This window comes from Ochotona curzoniae, unplaced genomic scaffold, assembly GCF_017591425.1.
Source record: "Ochotona curzoniae isolate NIBS_2020 unplaced genomic scaffold, NIBS_Ocur_1.0 scaffold_2587, whole genome shotgun sequence".
NCBI lineage: Eukaryota > Metazoa > Chordata > Mammalia > Lagomorpha > Ochotonidae > Ochotona > Ochotona curzoniae.
This window is the reverse complement of record NW_024467096.1, coordinates 14,573,181-14,590,681: the sequence shown is the minus strand read 5'-3', so window position 1 is coordinate 14,590,681 and position 17,501 is coordinate 14,573,181. Positions and strand designations below refer to the sequence as shown.

The following is a 17,501-nucleotide window of genomic DNA, read 5'->3' as shown; positions in this document are numbered from 1 at the left end:
CTTTTGTAAATGGCATTAAGTATTTTTGGCTTTGCACACGATGGAATCTTCAGTGCAATGTTTCAATTCCACTATCATAATATGGAATAGGTGTAATGAAATTGTAATAAAAATAGTATCTACAAAAAAGTAAATAAACCACAGAAACTAATATATCTCTGTCACCTGTCAGTCTCTGAGAGCTCATTAACAAGCACCAGGAACAGCAGAAAGCGCATGTGCATATCTCACAGAATTCCTGAGTTACTCTCTTCGCTAACTTTATAGGTTGGATTTTAGTTTTATCTTAGATGAGAAGATAAAGCCCAGCAGCTTTTACTATAGTCACACAGCCAGTAAATGGAGAAGTTACGATTACAGACCAGAAATAATAGCCACTGTGTAATTCATTTTAGAGTCTTAGAAAATGATACTATTTCACACTCACAAAAATAGCTAAAATGACAAAGAATAATGACTGGTGATCTCCCTAACTATTAAGGATGTAGAGCAACTAGAACTGTCCCACATGACTAATGGGAAAGTTACAACCATTTTAGCATGCTGTCAATTTCTTATAAACACACATTTACCTTATGAATTAGCAACTGTGAAGTACAAAAAGAAAAATCTCTAAGGGATGTTTACAGCAGTTTTATTTGTAACTAAAAACAACAACAACATCCAAACACGCATCAAAAGAAGTTATATAGGGGTTGGCATTGTGGTACAGCAGATTAAGCTGCTGCCTGCAACGCTGGCATTGCTGCACTTCTAATCCTGTCAGTGCTCCTGAGAAAAGCAGAAGATGGCACAAGTACCTGAGCCCTGCCACCCACGTGGGAGACCTGGATGGAGCTCCAGACTCTTGGCTTCAACCTGGCCCTGCCACAGCCACTGGAACCAGATAGGGGATTCTCCCTCTCTCCCTCTATTTCTGTTTCAATAATCAATCTACTAAAAAAAAAAGTCGCATGACATACACCACTCCAGAACAGCAGAGGGATGGGTACATCCCATACCAGAGAGCTGTTTCGAGTCTTGCCTAGCTCTTCCTAAGCTCCTAGCTTAAGTGCATGGGAAGCAGTGCAGGATGGACCAAGTGTCTGAGTTCCTTACAATCACGTGGAAGATCTGGATGAGAATCCTTATTCTTAGCTTCACTCTGGCCCAGGCCTGGCTGTTGTGGCCCTTTGGGGAGTGAACTAGTAATGGAAGAACTGTTTTTTCTCTTTAAAACAGTGCTTTCAAATAAATAAGTCTTGACAAAAAAAGGAGGTAGAAATAGGCTATGGATGCACATATGGACCAATTAGAAACAGTAGTTGAATAACAGAATGAAACAAGAGTACACAGTGTACAATTCCAGTATTAAGAGCTTAAAGAACAGACAAAAGCTGTTAATTGTAACACAAAAACAAAACAAAAAGCAAGCACTGGAAAAGGAAACAAGGGGAATGGTTAGAGTGTCAAAATTAGTCTGTGATCTTCATTGAAAAGCTGTGGTATAAGCATATATATGAGCAGCACACTGACAATCTCTTCATTATTATAGAAATGGTAGCTTGATAAAAGATGTAGGAAATAAAGGAACATTTAAAGCTTACATTTTCTAGAGCTTAGCTGTGGTTTGGTTCTATAACTTTAACATGAAGTACTAATGAGAAGTTAAGAAATGCCTGAATAGTTGGAGAACAGATTTGCATTTTAATCAGAAAAGCCACCCTCACTGAAGTGGGCAGCCATCATCCAATCTGTTAAGGATCCCAACAGAACTAAGAGCAGAAGGAAAAATTCCCTCTCTCCCCTTCAGCTGAGACATTCATCTTCTATCTGTAGACATCGTGGCTCCTCAATAGGGCCTTACCCTGGAATTGATGCCTTTGTGTCTCTCACTCCCATCCTTGGCTATGGGGGAGGGGGAGTAAAGGCAACCCAACAGATGGCTTCACTGCTGTGCCAAACGCCTGTCTCCACATATCTTTGTTTTAATTACTAAAAAAGACTTCTCAGGGCGGGTGCTGTGGAGTAGGAGGCTAAGCTGCTATCTGGGACACTCTGGGATGCCTGTATCTCACATCAGAATGTAGTGAATGGAGTCCTGCCTCCACTTGAGATCCAACTTTCTGCTAACTCACCTGGGAGGCAGCAGACTGCCTCCAGTGTCTGGGTTCCTGAAGGCCACGTGGGAGACCAACACTGAATTCCTTGTTCATACGGTCAGCAAAGATCAGAGCCAGCTATTGAGGGACTCCACTGACCAGGCCATTGCACCCACATGCGAGAGAGAGCACTGGAGTGGATAAGGGGACTGGGAAGGCCTCCCAAGGCCAGGCTGCCCAATCTGCAAGAGTCACATTCTGGGGCCAGTCTGGTGAGGGTCGGTGAGGTAGGCTGTTGCACCGGCATCATGGGCTGGGGTTGCAGAATCCATTGGCTGACATAGTCTACCCTACAGTCTCTGTCCCAGATTTTCACTGCCAACACGTGGCTGGGGTAGTTGATCGATTTGTTCTTTCCTCTGTCCTCTGTTGTGCTACCAGGTGTCCTATGTAGGTTCCAATGAACTGCCATATCCTCCATGTGCACCCGGATATGCTGACCACTGCTCCATCTGAGCCACTGAGGAAGCTCAGCTTTGACACTTGCATTCCATGGTTAGATCATGGAACCTGCATTTCTCTCCGTGGTTGGGGTTCTGAGATCAGCAGTTCAGCTGAAGGGATCTCCAAAGAAATACCATCTGAGGTAATCCCAGACCTGATTCTTGTGTGTGTATGCCAGTATAGGGTCAGGCACAGTCCATCGCCCCAATTTGCTTATGCATATGCTGGTGGTTGCAATTGCTGGGTCAGTTCTGTTTCCAGCCTTGTCTTCTACACAAGCCAATGGGTGTTGCAGTCCAGCCTGATCCTGCCCACTTCACACTTGGCCCTCACACAAACCAATGGGAGCTGGAGCCTAGTCGGAGCAACCCTCAATAACCCCCACCAGTCCCCATCCCTGCCCTGGTTCCTGTGTTTGCCAGTATGCACAGCAGATTGGTCCATTCTGTCCCACATCCCACATCTCACTCAGCTTCCCTACATGTCAATGGGCAATGAAGCCTAGTTCAACCCAACCAGCCCCCACTATCCAGCCCACACACATGCTGGTATGTGCTGTGCTGTCCAGCCACACCTGCCCCAGTCCTGGTTTTCATGCTTTCCAGTGGGAGTGGTAACACAAGAGGGAGGTGCCCACTATTTCCCTAACTGAGCCCCATTCCCACTGCTGGATCATGTACTCTCCAAATGGTTCTGCAGTTTAACTTGAGAGAATTAGCCCCCAGTGCCAGCATCTGATGCTGTGGCAAAGTCCAATCAACCCTCACCCGTTCTGATTTATGCTTGCACCAGTAGGAACAGTAAGCCCAGTATGGCTTTTCCCTAATCTAGCTCACATGAGAACCACAGGTGTTGTAGCCCAGCCTGGTCTGGTCTGCTCACATCCCAACTCGTGCTCCAATGGGAATGGTGGTCTAGCAGGGGTGCCTTCCACATTCCTCCACCAGCCTTGCCACCTCCCCTCTTGGCTACATGTGCTGGTTGGGTGCTACAGCCTGGTCTGGCATGGCTTGCATCACCTTGTGGCATTTGCCAGTGGGTGCTGTAGCCTGGTCCAGCCTAGCCCAGCTCATACTAGGGTGCGGGGTTAAAGCCTAGCCCAGCAAAGCCGGCATCAGTCCCAGCTGTAATGTGTACTGATATGTGTTGGACCCATCCCAGACTGACCCACACTGTATTCTGGTGCTCAGATTCGTCAGTGGGTAATGTGAACTGTTTCAGCCTGGTCTGCCCCCAACCTGCACCAAATGTATGCTTCTGGGTACCTTTCCTGGCCTATTCTGGGCTGTTCCCTATCGTGGTTCTTGCGCTCACCTGCAGGGACTGTGTCCCCAACAGGAGTTGCCCAGGCTCCTCCATCAGAACCTCTCCCAACGTTAGATCTTGCACACACCAGTGGGTCCATGTGCCAGCACTACTTAGTCCACCTCCTGTCCTAGCAGGAACAGTAGCCTTTCCTGACTGGCTTTCAATCCATTCTGGTTTTTACTGTTGGATGCTTCAGCCCAGCCAAGCCTGGTCCACACCCAGCCACAGCTCACACATAGCTCAGTAGGGGCAGAGACCTAACCTAGCCTGTCCTACACCTACCCTGGTCCTCCAGAGCACCAGTTGGTGCTGAAGTCTAGCTCAGTCTGGTGTGCCCAGCCCCAGTCCACACTTGTGCCAAAGGACACTGCAGCCATATTTAGACCAGAAAGCAGCTCCAAATTCAGTCCCCGCACTCACCAGTGGGAACTCCACCTCAGCCAGGGTGTCCTCTTAGCTCCCCATCAGGCCTGTTCCCAGCAATAGTTCTTGTGCGTGCCAGTGGTTGCTCTGATATCACTAGGCATAGCCCCTCACCTGTCTTTCCCTTTGCTTTAGATGCTCTAGCCTGGCCTGCCCCCAGTCCAGATTCTTGCTGGCAGGTGATAGAACCTGACCCTGCTCAGTCTACTTCCATCCCGGCTCATGCAAATCAGTAGGTGTAAGAGCCTAGCTTGGCAGGACCTGTGCTCCAGCCTGATTTCTGTTCTTACTGATTAGCTAAGGTGTGCTCGGCCATGCCTGATCCACCCCCTTCATAACCAATCCACATATTACTGAACAGCTGGAGCTACTTTGCCCAGCTTGCCTGACCTCCAGGCCTGGACCATGTGATCATCAGCGGTAGTTACGACCCACTAGGGGTTTCCCACTTTCCCCCTCGGTCTACTCCCACACCAGAGTTCATAACAGCTATTAGGTCCTTGCCCAGCATAGTGTACCATTCCATCTTGACCTTGAATGAGCTGGTGAACCTTGTGGCCCGGCCTGCCCCACACCCTACGTTAAGATACACATATGGGTGCTGCAGCCTGGACCTGCCCAGACTGTTATTGGTCCCTGTACCCATAAGCGATGGCAGGTTCTATGGTCACACCTAGCTCAGCCTATCACCACCCCAACTCTTGAGCCAACCAGCAGGACTTGTATTTCCACAGGGTTGGGTCCACACATCCCCAACAGACTCTACTCCCAGACACAGTTCTCTTGCGTGCTGGTTAGTGTCATGGTTCTGCCTAATGTGACCATCCTCTGTTTAGACATTCTGTCAGGTACTAGGATCTAGTCCTGCTAGACAAACCCTCCACCCTAGCTTTTGCGTGGCCTGGCGTGTGGTGGTCAGCACTGTTCAGTGACAACAAGCCCTACACAGGACTCACATGTAAGCTGGTGTATCGATCTGACCCTACAGATCGTATGGGCTCTACCCTCCAAATCACCAGGTTTCAGTACCCTCGCTTACCTCCAAGTAAAGTGACCATGTCATTGAGAGTTCCTCAGGATTGACTCCTTACCAACACATGCAGTGACCTCATTCATGGACATCCTTAGGCAACAATTCCACACCCCTAAGACCCCAGAGCTCACACCGGGCAGCCAGAAGGTGGAGCCTGGCACCAATAGACTCACTGGCCACCTAAATCTCAGGAGTTGCTCACCGCGTGGCAGCGATGGCTGTGGCCTCAGCCCCTACCACCGAGTCTAACCTGGGTTAGGTACCCCCAGCAGCTGCCAGGCTGCTCGAAGCTCCCTCCACCCAGGTCCTGAGGTGGAACTCCCCCATGTCCTTCCTGCCACAAGATGAGCTATTTTAGAGTATTGTTCTTGATACATGATATCAGATTGATGCATCCCTTCAGTATGTTTGCTTGGCAAGTTTTGGAATCTAGCTATAGAATCCTCCTATATAACATTCTGACATCCCACATTCACTTTAAACATGCTGCTTATACTAAGGGACACGGTAGAAACATGTCCTCAATTGTTTTACCATAATTTTGTTTAAAGAGAGAAGCCATCAATAGGTAAATAAACTCCACAATCACCAGCCACTGTGAATTATCTATTTACCTGTGTGAACAGAGTAGTTTTTTGTCCAGAGATCACTTTTAATGTTTGCTGCCCCGGTGTAGAAGATGTGCTAACTCCCAGGGTCCCCTGCACCACTGATCCAGTAGTCAGTTGTTTTCCAGATGTCTGAGGCGATGGCTGGCCAACTAAAAATGTGCCCTAAGTTAGAAAAAAATTAAAAAGGAAAAAATAATTAAAAGATTAATGAATAATTTAACTCAATAACTTGCTCTGATACTGTAATTCATGGGTCCCAAGGTCCATATAACAATGCTGTCTACTTCAATTTTGCAACCCAAAGTAATTTTTTTTTACCTTCAGTTACAAAATTTTGCAGCGTTTACAGAGTAGGCTGTCAGAAACTCAAGTTTTCAAACATAGTTCCCAAAACTAGATACAATCACTCATGCTTGAAATTCTCACCCTTCTAATATGAGCATCTGGAACCTACTCTCCTTGCTGGAGAGTTAAGATTTCAGTGACTGACTGCCATTATGGCTCAACTGGCAATTCTTCTGCCTTTCAGTGCTGGGATCCCACATGAGTGCTGGTTCATATCCCAGCAGCTCCACTTCCCACCCAGCTCCATGCTTGTGGCCTGGGGAAGCAATGGAGGACAGCCCAAAGCCTTGGGACCCTGCACCCACTTGGGAGACCTGTAAGAGGCTCCTGGTTTATGGCTTCAAGTGGACTCAGCTCTGGCCACTATGACATTTGGGCAGTCAATCAGGTGATGGAAGATGTCTCTCTCTCTCTCTTTCTCCTTTTTGCTATAAAATATGCCTTTCCAATAAAATTCAATAAATATTTAAGAAAAAATTTCAGTGACAGGGGAAACAAGGCACATGCTAAGTGAATGTAATTTCAAACATCACACTGATTATTCCCTGCAGGAACAAACTTTCAAATGCACACAGTTTACTACCTGGCACACTCAGGAGGCAACCAGCACAGTGCAAATCTTTCTTTGAAGTACAAAGACCTGTATTTAAACCCAAACTTCACCTTAAGTTTAGCAAAGAAATGTTGAGAAAATTTTCAAGTTGTTCTGAATATTTCCTTTTTCTTTTTTTAAATGGAACGGGTAAAGACCAGCATCAGCTTTCTCTTTTAAAGATTTATTTATTTTTATTGCCAAGTCAGATATACAAAGAGGAGGAGAGACAGAGAAGAACATCTGCTGTCCCATGATTCACTCCCCAAGTGACCGCAACGGCCGGTGTTGCACCAATCTGAAGCCAGGAGTCAGGAACTTTTTCCAGGCCTTCCATGTGGATGCAGGATCCCAAGGCTTGGGCCATCTTCGACTGCTTTCCCAGGCCACAAGCAGGGAGCTGGATGGAAAGTGGGGCCATCGGGATTAGAACCGACGCTCAGAGGGAATCCCGGCATGTTCAAGGTGAGGAATTTAGCCACTAGGCCACTGCACCGGGCCCTCCTCTTTTCTTGAAAAAAGCTCTAAATAAATGGTATTTACACCCCTGATCCCAGAGAAGGTAAAGCAGCTAAGCACCAACAAGCAGACCTGGGGCGTCTGCTTGAGGATGTATGATGTGTAGGTCAGGTGCTGGGACACCCCGCCAGGGCCAGCAGTGCTCGGGGTCCCTCCTGCTCCTGTGGCTCCTCCTCCAGCACCACCACCGCCACCTCCTCCACCTCCGCCAGCAGCACCAGTAGCGGCAGCAGCCGAGCCAGACTGCAGGTCTAAAAATACAAGAAATTAGAGTAACATTGTGAAAGTTGAGCTGAAAAAAACAAGTGGAGCCTAGAGAGATGATTCCTTTTCGGCTTTCCGAATCCTTTCCAGTTTCCATTTCGCTTTGGTGAGCTATTCTGTGACAGGAGTAAGGGAGAACTCCCTGGAGTATCGAGGTGAAGACTCAAATCTGCACTGAGCATTCCCCAAACTCAGAAATGGGAACCTCTGTGAACACTGACATGACAGCAAAGTTTCAGACTCTGGACTTTGAGATTAGTGACGTTCAACAAGGAAAAGCCTGTGCAAACACCCCCAAATCTGAGAACACTTCTGGTCCCGAGCGTTTCAGATGAGGGATACTCGACCTGTGCTTTCAACTGAATGGTGACTGTCTGCATTTTATCTCCAAATACAAAGAAGAACTGTATGTCTGATGGGCATTTTGAATTAGTTGTAGATCAAGAAACAGCCCGACACTGACCTTCAGTAGCCACATGCTTTCATCAGCACTTGAATTTGCTCAGGTAGGTTCTTCTAAACTTTGTGGTGTCTGAGTCAGTTTCACTGAAATTGCTGGCACTTGGTAGAATCTTAGAGTGTTTTATATTTTCTCTTTCTGCTGGCCAGGGGAAACTATATATTTAAAAATACACTAGGGTGCAATTCTTTTTGTTTTTCAAATCCCACAGGCCTTCAGCCCTTTCTAAGTTTTATTTTTGGTGAGATAATGTACATGAATTACCTGGATCATAAACAACTACTTAATAAACATTAAGAGTTCAACTTCCTTCCTCATCTTAACGCCTAACAGATTCTTTCCCAGTGGTTTATCTTGACACTGATATCACAAAAATCTAAGTAGCTTTTAATACGAATTTTGGAATGCTTTACACTATTCTTTTCCTACATATTTGATATTTTCACATCACTGTCGAGATATGAGAAAAAAGGATTAGGGCAAGAGCAGAAATGCCTCAGTACCGGGAATAAAAGCAATGGCAACAGAACTGCTTAATTCCTACGAACCTACCTCCTACTTGTGACTCCTTTTCAGCATCACTCATTGTCTGTAACTCTAGAGAACTACCTGCTCTCCTTGGGGCTTTCAGACGTACACACTGGTATGGTACCAGTATTTCTCTATCTCCAAACTCAGCGTATCTAAGTAGTACAAATGACGGCAAGCAGGGACACTTGATTCTACTCACAGTCCTATCTCCTTGAACAGAAAGTCAGACCTGCGGATACTGGGAGTATATGAGCCTTGCCTTTGGAATCACTGATTTTTTTCAGTAGACAATTCTCCTCCCTCAACCTACCCACCAGAAAACCTCAACATCCCGATCTCTCCAGGTATGAACCCCAAATAATAACACTGCCATTTCCTAAGAATACAACTATTTTAACCCATTTGCACCAAAATTAGCTGATGTCTTAAATCCATCTGAGTGAATGGCTACTGTTACACCACCCTTAGACAAATGCTACCTGAAACAAGTGAGAACTGTCCTCAGGTGGATGAGACAAACATACCCAGAGACCAAGAACCAAAGGATTTAATGATGGACTAACTGGCATTGTTGGTGGCTCTCAGGATGGCTCCTTGAGGGATCAGCAGCAGCTTTCCTTTTCCAGAAGGGTTCTTGCTGTTTGTTGTAAGGTAGAGTTTAGTGCCCGGAGGCAAATTTGCCAGGTTAGCTAAATTAGTGGCTGGCAGCTGCAATGTTGCCATTACTAAAATCACGGAGAGAAAAACAAGGAAGAAAAACGGTAAAACAAAAAGGAACTCAGGCATCACTTCAATAAATTCAAGAGTTAATAAATTAAAAACATGAACACACAGTCTTTAAAGGTTGGTATTCCTAAATAGCTTGTTAATTAAAAAGTATTATACCAAAAGAACCTACCACAAACTATTTCTGCACATAAGCAAGATGATCATTTGTGTTAATTTTGTATAGAAAGGTGCTAATTTACACATATGTCCCATTGTTATTTATTAAAAGTGATTATTTTGGGCTCGGTGCGGTAACCTAGTGACTAAATCCTTGCCTTGCAGGCTCCAGGATCCCACACGTGTGCCAAGTTTGTATCCTGGCTGTTTCACTTCCTATCCAGCTCCCTGCTTGTGGCCTGGGAAAACAGTAGAGGGCAGCTCAAAGCCTTGGGATCCTGCACCCATGTGGGAGACCAGGAAGAAGCTCCTGGCTTCAAACTGGCCCAGCTCTGGCTGTTAAGGCCACTTGGAGAGTGAATCAGTGGACAGAAGATCTTTCTGTCTTTCTGTAAATCAGCCTTTCCAATAAAAAGAAATAAATCTTTTAAGTGATTACTTTTACTCTGACAAGTATTGATATTTACACTTTTAATCAATGACACATTTTCTCCCATTTGTTTTGAGTCCCTTCAGTCCATTTTTAGTATGATAATTCATGCATTTCAAATAAGACTTCTAGCTCCCCTAACTCCTGCAGGAGTAAGATAACGCTTCAATTAACAACTGGCACATACATTATGAAGCTGTAAATTATCTCTTCATAAATTTCATCTAAAAAAGTTTTCCTTTGGATCCACATGGTATAGATTCCTGAACATAAGTCTTGAGGAGCTTAAATTTAACTTTTCTGCAGATACCTTAAGTTTAGAAAAATCTCTATAATCAAGCCCATAGAATCAACTGGGTCAGCGAGAGGGAAAGCTTCTTGGACTTTGTGAGCCTGGGAGTGGTCTTTTTGATGCCCACCCTCTGGGAAGCAGGAACCCTGACATCTAGCCCCACATCAAAAGGATGTTTAAAGGACAACGGCAGTAGAACGGAGCGCCACTCCTCTCCACAGTGAGTACAGCCCGGCCGCTCCGCCCCTGCGCCAAGGGCAGACCTCCCTGGTCGTCCACATGCACCTGGACTCACACTTTCAAGTTCCTGAGCTGAATCACCCCTTCATTCTCCTCCTTTCTCACCAGCTCCTTCCACGCCTCCAGAAATTCCTGCTGTGACTGGACTTCAAACGTTCAACCTGCATGTAGGGATCAGCCCCCATTCTCTTGATTTTATATATGTTTAATGTACTTTTCCACCTTTTTAATTTATTTTTTGTGAAAGGCAAAGTTACAGAGAAGGAAGGATAGACATCTTTCATCTTCTGGTTCACTCCCCAGATGGCTGCAATGGCCAGATCTGGACCAGTCTGACACCAGGAGCCAGCAGCTTCTTCCCAGTCTCCCACAATGATACAGGGGCCCCAGCACCTGAGCCATCCTCTGCTGCCTTCTTAGGCCATAAACAGGGAGCTGAATCAGAAGTGGAGACGCAGGCAGAGATTCAGCCTGCTACATCATGGCACTGGCCTCTGTTTATTATATGTTATACTATCTCTGTCACAGTAAATATATATAGTTTAACAGACATTATATGCATTTAAGCCTACTTGCATACCTGTATGTAAAATATGCTTTAAAATGACAGATTTCTTAATGCATACATTTACTGCATTGACCTATGGTTTGCTTTTGTGAACCAAACCAAGAATCAAATAAAATCACTGGCAAAGGGAATTTTGGATGCTAATACTTCTCCAAGAGCCCCCAAACAACCCTTACCTGAGCCCTGGGATCCACTTTTCTGAGGGCCGGCGGCAGTGACCTGAGCCTTGGTTAAGGTCTGCACCGGCTGAGCAACAATGGTTCCTCCGCCTCCGCTCACAATTGCTTTGGCAACTCCTTGGGTCACAACTTGCTTGGGACCAACTGCTTTGGCGACAGAAGAGCTGGCCTTGGCCACGAGGATTTGGCCACCGCTGATGGCCACAGCCTGTTTCACTGCTGAAGGTAAAGTAGATCCGACCGGCACCCCAACAACCTGTTCAAACCAGAGGACAGTTAGCAGTGCTCCTTCTCAGAGGCCCTCAAGACCTCGCAGGCTCTCCATTCTAGCAATGAACAAGGTAAAGGCCTAGGCAAAATAAAGAGATGAACCCAGCCATACTACCCAGACTGCTATAACACCACCACCATGTCCTCATTTACAAATTACTAACGGTTACACATTGTCCTATCTCGGCTTCAACGAAGGCATATCAGAAAAACCTTCCAGATTGAGAATGCTGCCTCTGCAGTTCAATGTATGCTTCTTAGTCCCTCGAATGTAAAACACACAGCTGAGATCACACTATACACATAGTTTCAGAATGTTTTTATTTAATATCCTATTATAAGCATTTTATAATGTGATTTATAGTGCCAAATTAGGGTAACATCTCCTATTACCCAGTTCTTTATCACTCCAAAGAACATCTCACCAGAAATCAGATAAAGACTTATATTTAAATAAGAAAAAATGTAATGTTGGAGAGCCCAGCACGGTAGCCTTGTATGTGCCAGGATCCCATATGGGTGCTGGTTTGCAACCTGGCCGCTCCACTTCCCTTTTAGCTCCCTGCTTGTAGCCTGGGAAAGCAGCTGAGGATGGTCCAAGGTGTTGGGACTCTGCATCTGCGTGGGAGACCCAAAGAGGCTCCTGGCTTCAGATTAGCTCAACTCCAGCCATTGCAGTCACTTGGGGATTGAACCAGCAGATGGAACATCTCCCTCTCTGCCTTCTGCCTTTCTAATAAGATGTAAGAAATCTAACAAACAAACAAACAAAAAAGGATTTTTTCCCCTTAAAGACAAACAAAGGTACAGCAGGAAGTACTTTTCACTCATCAGCTGGGAAGAAAGGATAGATAAGAAGTCAACATGGCGTTACCTAGAAGATCTGGTGAAACATGAACTCCTATCCCGGCTGGTGATAGGAAGGGAAGTATCTACTCAAACTTGATGATTCACCTGTTTTATCATTGCAGGAATTCTACTTTTAGGAAGGTATCCCAGATAAATCTTAAGACACATGCTCAAGGGAACATAAACAAGACTGCTTAATTATTGGCAAATCTTCATGTCTAAGATATGTAACAATCTCTTCAGAGTCTACAGACAGAGGAATGAGTAAACCGAGGTATAACAGTGAACTGGAGCTATCTATATATCTGCATAAAGACTAAAAGAATATCTACTGCGTGAAAAGGAACTGCATAAAAATATAATTATTCTTTATGTAACTTAGAAAAAACCCAGTAACACATGTTCTTAGTGTCTAGTATTTATGTAACGGAAGCATCAACTGGAAGGCTACAGATCACATTCCTGATAATGTCTCCAGAAAGGACAACGTGGACTTCAACCTTATCGGTCATGTTTGGGGAGGAAATAGATCTACACATGATCTTAGCCAAAAGGCCGAGAAGCGATGAGGGAAAAGATCTGAAGTAAACCTAGACCTGTTCAATCGGGATGGAGCATATGTGAGTACAGACTACATTATCTTCCCCAAATTTTATTCTTTCTAAATTAAAAAATAAATAAATACCAGAATTATTTAGGAGGTGGAACAAAACAACAAATCACACTCAGCTGATGAATGGAATGTCTCAATTCAAGAATTACAAAATCAAATGTAGCCTCTTACCAAAGACTGTGACTATGGTAAAACAATTTCTCATGTGTGTAGGAAACACGGATGTACACAAAATGGTCCCCTATGAGACTGTTAATAACCACAGTCTAATACAGCGGAAAGAGCACAGGCGAAGGGCACGGCAGAAGGGTAACAGCTCCAATGTTAGCAGAGAGGTCTGTTCCACAGATTACTTACCTGGTTAGTGGTTGGGTAAGTAACTTAACCTCTGGAATTTAGCATTAGCCTATTCATCTATGCTATCCACATCACTTTTATCTCATAAAATCATGAAGCAATTAAGAACATGTTTATGTGATGTCCAGCTGACATGACAGTGCTTCTGGGCTTACAATACTCTTCTTAAGAGAGGAACGGTAATTCATAAGGCCACAGAGAAACTAGGCAAGGAGAGTGCCAATGGCAAATATCTGTTATTATCTTTAGCATCTGGCCAAGGGACAGGCCCTTGATGTCCAACCATGGACTCAAACACAAACTAATCTTGAATGAAACCACACGGCATCTGTGATCTGCTTTAAACTATTCCATGAGAAAGAACAAACTCAGCAAAATGATCAAACTGGGTAAGAGGCGTATGCGACTGTTACACTGCTGTTTCTACCACTATGCATGTTTAAAGAAGGGAACAGAACAAGAAAGAAGCAAAAGGGTAACAGGACCAATGGAAACAAGCAAGTTATCCCAGAATGGAAGACAGACGGTTCATCCCCTCGGCTCTCCTGGCTCGGTGCAGACAGCCCTACAATCTAGAGGTACACCTACGGTCCTCTATTCCAGCTGTGGAGGATGTAGCTGGAGACCAGAGCTGAGCTGAGCTGAGGCTACCTCCCCAGAGACACGGACATGGAAATCCTCATTCATCCAGAACTCTTCTGTGCATCAAAAGAAAACCAAACGGAGGCGGGGGGAGCCGGGGGTGACACGAACTTCCAGTTGAGCCTCAGTGTTCACTTTGTCCTTTTCTCCTGTAGTAACCGAGCCCAGCTTTAGCATGGGGGAGTAGCCGCAGAAAATGCAGTCTGCATTTACTCCCCCCTTTGCCCTGCCCTCTGAGCGAGAATGATGACACCAACTGCATTTTAACTCCTTCCCAGCTTGCGCCTTTCATTCTGGCAAAAAGCGTTGTATCCAGTGCATGAGATGAAACATCTGCCGCAGGCCATAAGCTGAAACCGAAATTCTGAGAAGAGGAGGAGGTGAGAGTCTAGATTTCTGACAACTACAAAGCCATCAAGGTAGAAGTGACTGCTAGTCTTTCATATATAATATAAACAAACTTATTTAGGCTTTTGATGTTATAATTTCTCTGTTGTAGCAAACTTTCTTCCTAAGATATAACTGTCCTTGGGCATTGTACCGTAGCCATCACCTGTGACCCTTGCACTCCATGCAGGTGCTGATTTATATTCAGGCTGCTCCACTTCTGATTCAACTCCCTGTTAATGGCCTGGGAAAAGCCTTACAAGACTACCCCAATGTTTGGGCACCTGCACCCACGTGGGAGACCCGGAGGAAGCTCCTGGCTTTAGCCTAACAAGCTGTAGATGTTGTAGCCATCTGCGGGAATTTCTCTCTCTGTATCTCCCTTTTTGTAATCCTGACTTACAAATAAATGAATCAATCTTTTTTTAAAAAAAATAAAATTCTTCATACTTCCCAAATACATCAAACAATCCATCTAATAAACTATACATAATCTATTTCCATGTTCCTAAGCTGAGAAAGGAAGTGAATATTTAAAGGAAAACAAAAATACACATTGGGCCTATTTCAATTTCCTCCCCATCACACCATGCTAACTTACTTTTCCCTCCTTCCAAAAATCACTTCAAGGTTTCTAGGATGACTTCTGTCGAACAGCCCAACCAAATGCAGTATTGCAAGTCAGCCACACGAGGGCAGTCTTCACAGCAGCTTATATAAGGCACACCCCGCTGGCAAGATGAAAACTCACTTTGGAAATTTTAATCCAAGGAAGTAAAATGTATTCTGTTTGGAAAAGCTACCCAAAGCTGATATTGGACAAGGAAGCAGACAGGGCTCCTAAGTAAGACACCATTAACCCAAATTAATACTTATGTTTTTTTTGTGGAATATTAAATTTAATCTTTTGTATTATTAGTTCATTTTAAGACACAGCTTCATAGGCTCTGGGATTCCCCCAATTCCTCTCCAAGACCTCCCTCCATATTGTTACAGTACTACAGTTCATAACCAGTCATGATTCCTTCATTGTGGGCACGGACCACCCAGAGTCCACGTCATCCACTGGCAACTCCAGGCACCAGTGTGGGTCGACCCAGGTTCTGTCGCAACAAAGACTAGTGCACAATATGGAATGCCGAGGTGAGGTTGCCTGTACCGAAGGGACCGCAGCGCCCAACCAGCCTGAGAACAAGAAAGGAAGTGGGCAGAGCCGGCAGGGGAATAAGGGAGGGTTCCTTTGCTGGACAGATACTTCCGCAGGAGAGCATAGGCTGGGATGGGGGCAGACCAGATTAGGCAGAGCTACCACACCTGTGTGCCTCATGTGGACTAGATCAGGGAAAAGCCAGGCTCGGCGGATTATTCCTACTGGTGCAAACAAAATTAAAGTGGGCGAGGGTTGTTTGGGCTTAGACGCACCATCAGCTGGAATCTGGGAGTGGGAGAGGCCTGGGAGGGAAATAGTGGGCTCATCCCTCTTGAGTTACCACTTCCACAGGAGGACATAAAACTAAGATAGCGGCTGGGGTGGAATGGGGTGTGGGACAGACTGGATTACTGCTACACTTACTGGCAAACCAGGGTAGGGGGTGGGCCTGGTGGAGGTTATTGTGGGTCGCTCAAACTAGGCTACAGCTCCCACTGGTTTATGTGAGGGCCACGTATGTGCTGGGCAGAACCAGGCTAGACTGCAACACCCATTGGTTCCAGTGGAAGTCGGGAGTGAAAACAGAACCAACCCAGCAATTGCAACCACCAACTGATTGGAGCGATGGACGGTGCCAGGCCCTGTACTTGTTAGCACATACAAGAAGTTTCTTTGGAGATCTTCCTAATCTAAATGCTGGACTCAGAACCCTAACGAAGAAAAGAGAGAAGACAGAACGGGTCAACCAACCATCTCAGCTATGATGGACTATGTCAATCAGTGGATTTTTCGAAGACCTCATAGTGCTTGGAGTGGCAAGATTGGCAGCAATTCATAACTGTTGCAATATCAAAACCACTTGAGCAAGAACCTCAGAGCATGCCCTACATCCGGGACCTGGGGAGGGTGGGAAAATGGGTGGGCCTTCTCCCTTAATACCCCCCTTTTAAACATGAAGGTAACAATATGGAAAACATACTAGTCTTATCCACTTTCCTGTAGCCCTTGAACCTTCTTACCCTAATTAACTATGTAAAGAATGTCAAAATAAAATTTTATTTAAAAAAAAAAGAAAAAAAATACTTATGTTTTTTAACAATTGAATTTTCTGGCTTAAAGCCTAAACTCACTAACTCTTCACTTTCCATTCTAGGACATTTTCTATGTACTAGTAGCTAGCTTCTTTTTATATTTTCTTCATCAGTACATGACTTTTAAGAGCAAATTAGTCTGTAAAAGTGGTTAATGGAGTTACATATATTAAACATTAATATCTCTCTAAAGCATATAGACAACATGTTTAAAGCTTTCTAATCTCTTTTTAAAAATATTTATTTATTTTTATTGCAATCAGATATAAAGAGAGGAGAGACAGAGAGGAAGATCTTCTGTCTGATGATTCATTCCCCAAGTGAGCACTATAGCCAGAAGCTGAGCCGATCCAAAGCCAGGAGCCAGGAACTCTTCCGGGTCTCCCACGCAGGTGCAGGTTCCCAAGGCTTTGGGGCTGTTCTCCACTGCTTTCCCAGGCCACAAGCAGGGCCTGGATGGGAAGCAGGGACGCTGGGATTAGAACTGGTGCCCCATGGGGATCCTGGCACGTTCACAGCAAGAACTTTAGCCGCTAGGCCACCACGCTGGGCCCAAAAGCTTTTTAATCTCTTACTTTTCCTCTCAAAACAATCTCTGTGCAGCAGTTGCTGTGGGCAAAGCAGAATGCCAATTCATGTCACAGAACTGCTGCTTCCTGCTGACGTAAGCTGGGACGTAGAGGAGGGTTCAAGAATCAGGGGCCCCTGCCACCTGAGTTCTGGTCTCCAGGCTTTAACCTGGCCCAGCCCTGGCTGTATGTGGCATTTGGGGAGTGAACCCATAAATGAAAGATTTAAAGATTGAGCTCTCTATGCTTTAAAGATGGGAATAAATGAACACCTTTAAAAAAATGCGATTCACTTCTCCTAGACAGGA

At 45.1% G+C, this 17,501-nt stretch overlaps 1 protein-coding gene across 1 annotated transcript in view; it reads right to left on the bottom strand.

Moving 5' to 3' along the window:
• The window catches only part of YEATS2 (YEATS domain containing 2), a 109,380-nt gene that overhangs the window by 24,485 nt on the left and 67,394 nt on the right, over positions 1-17,501 (bottom strand). The window contains exons 16-19 of the mRNA XM_041002599.1: positions 11,263-11,521; positions 9,235-9,396; positions 7,489-7,667; positions 5,964-6,122 (exon numbers count right to left, since the gene is read on the bottom strand). Coding sequence (XP_040858533.1) covers positions 5,964-6,122; positions 7,489-7,667; positions 9,235-9,396; positions 11,263-11,521 — 759 coding nt within the window. The remainder of the gene's footprint in view (positions 1-5,963; positions 6,123-7,488; positions 7,668-9,234; positions 9,397-11,262; positions 11,522-17,501) is intronic.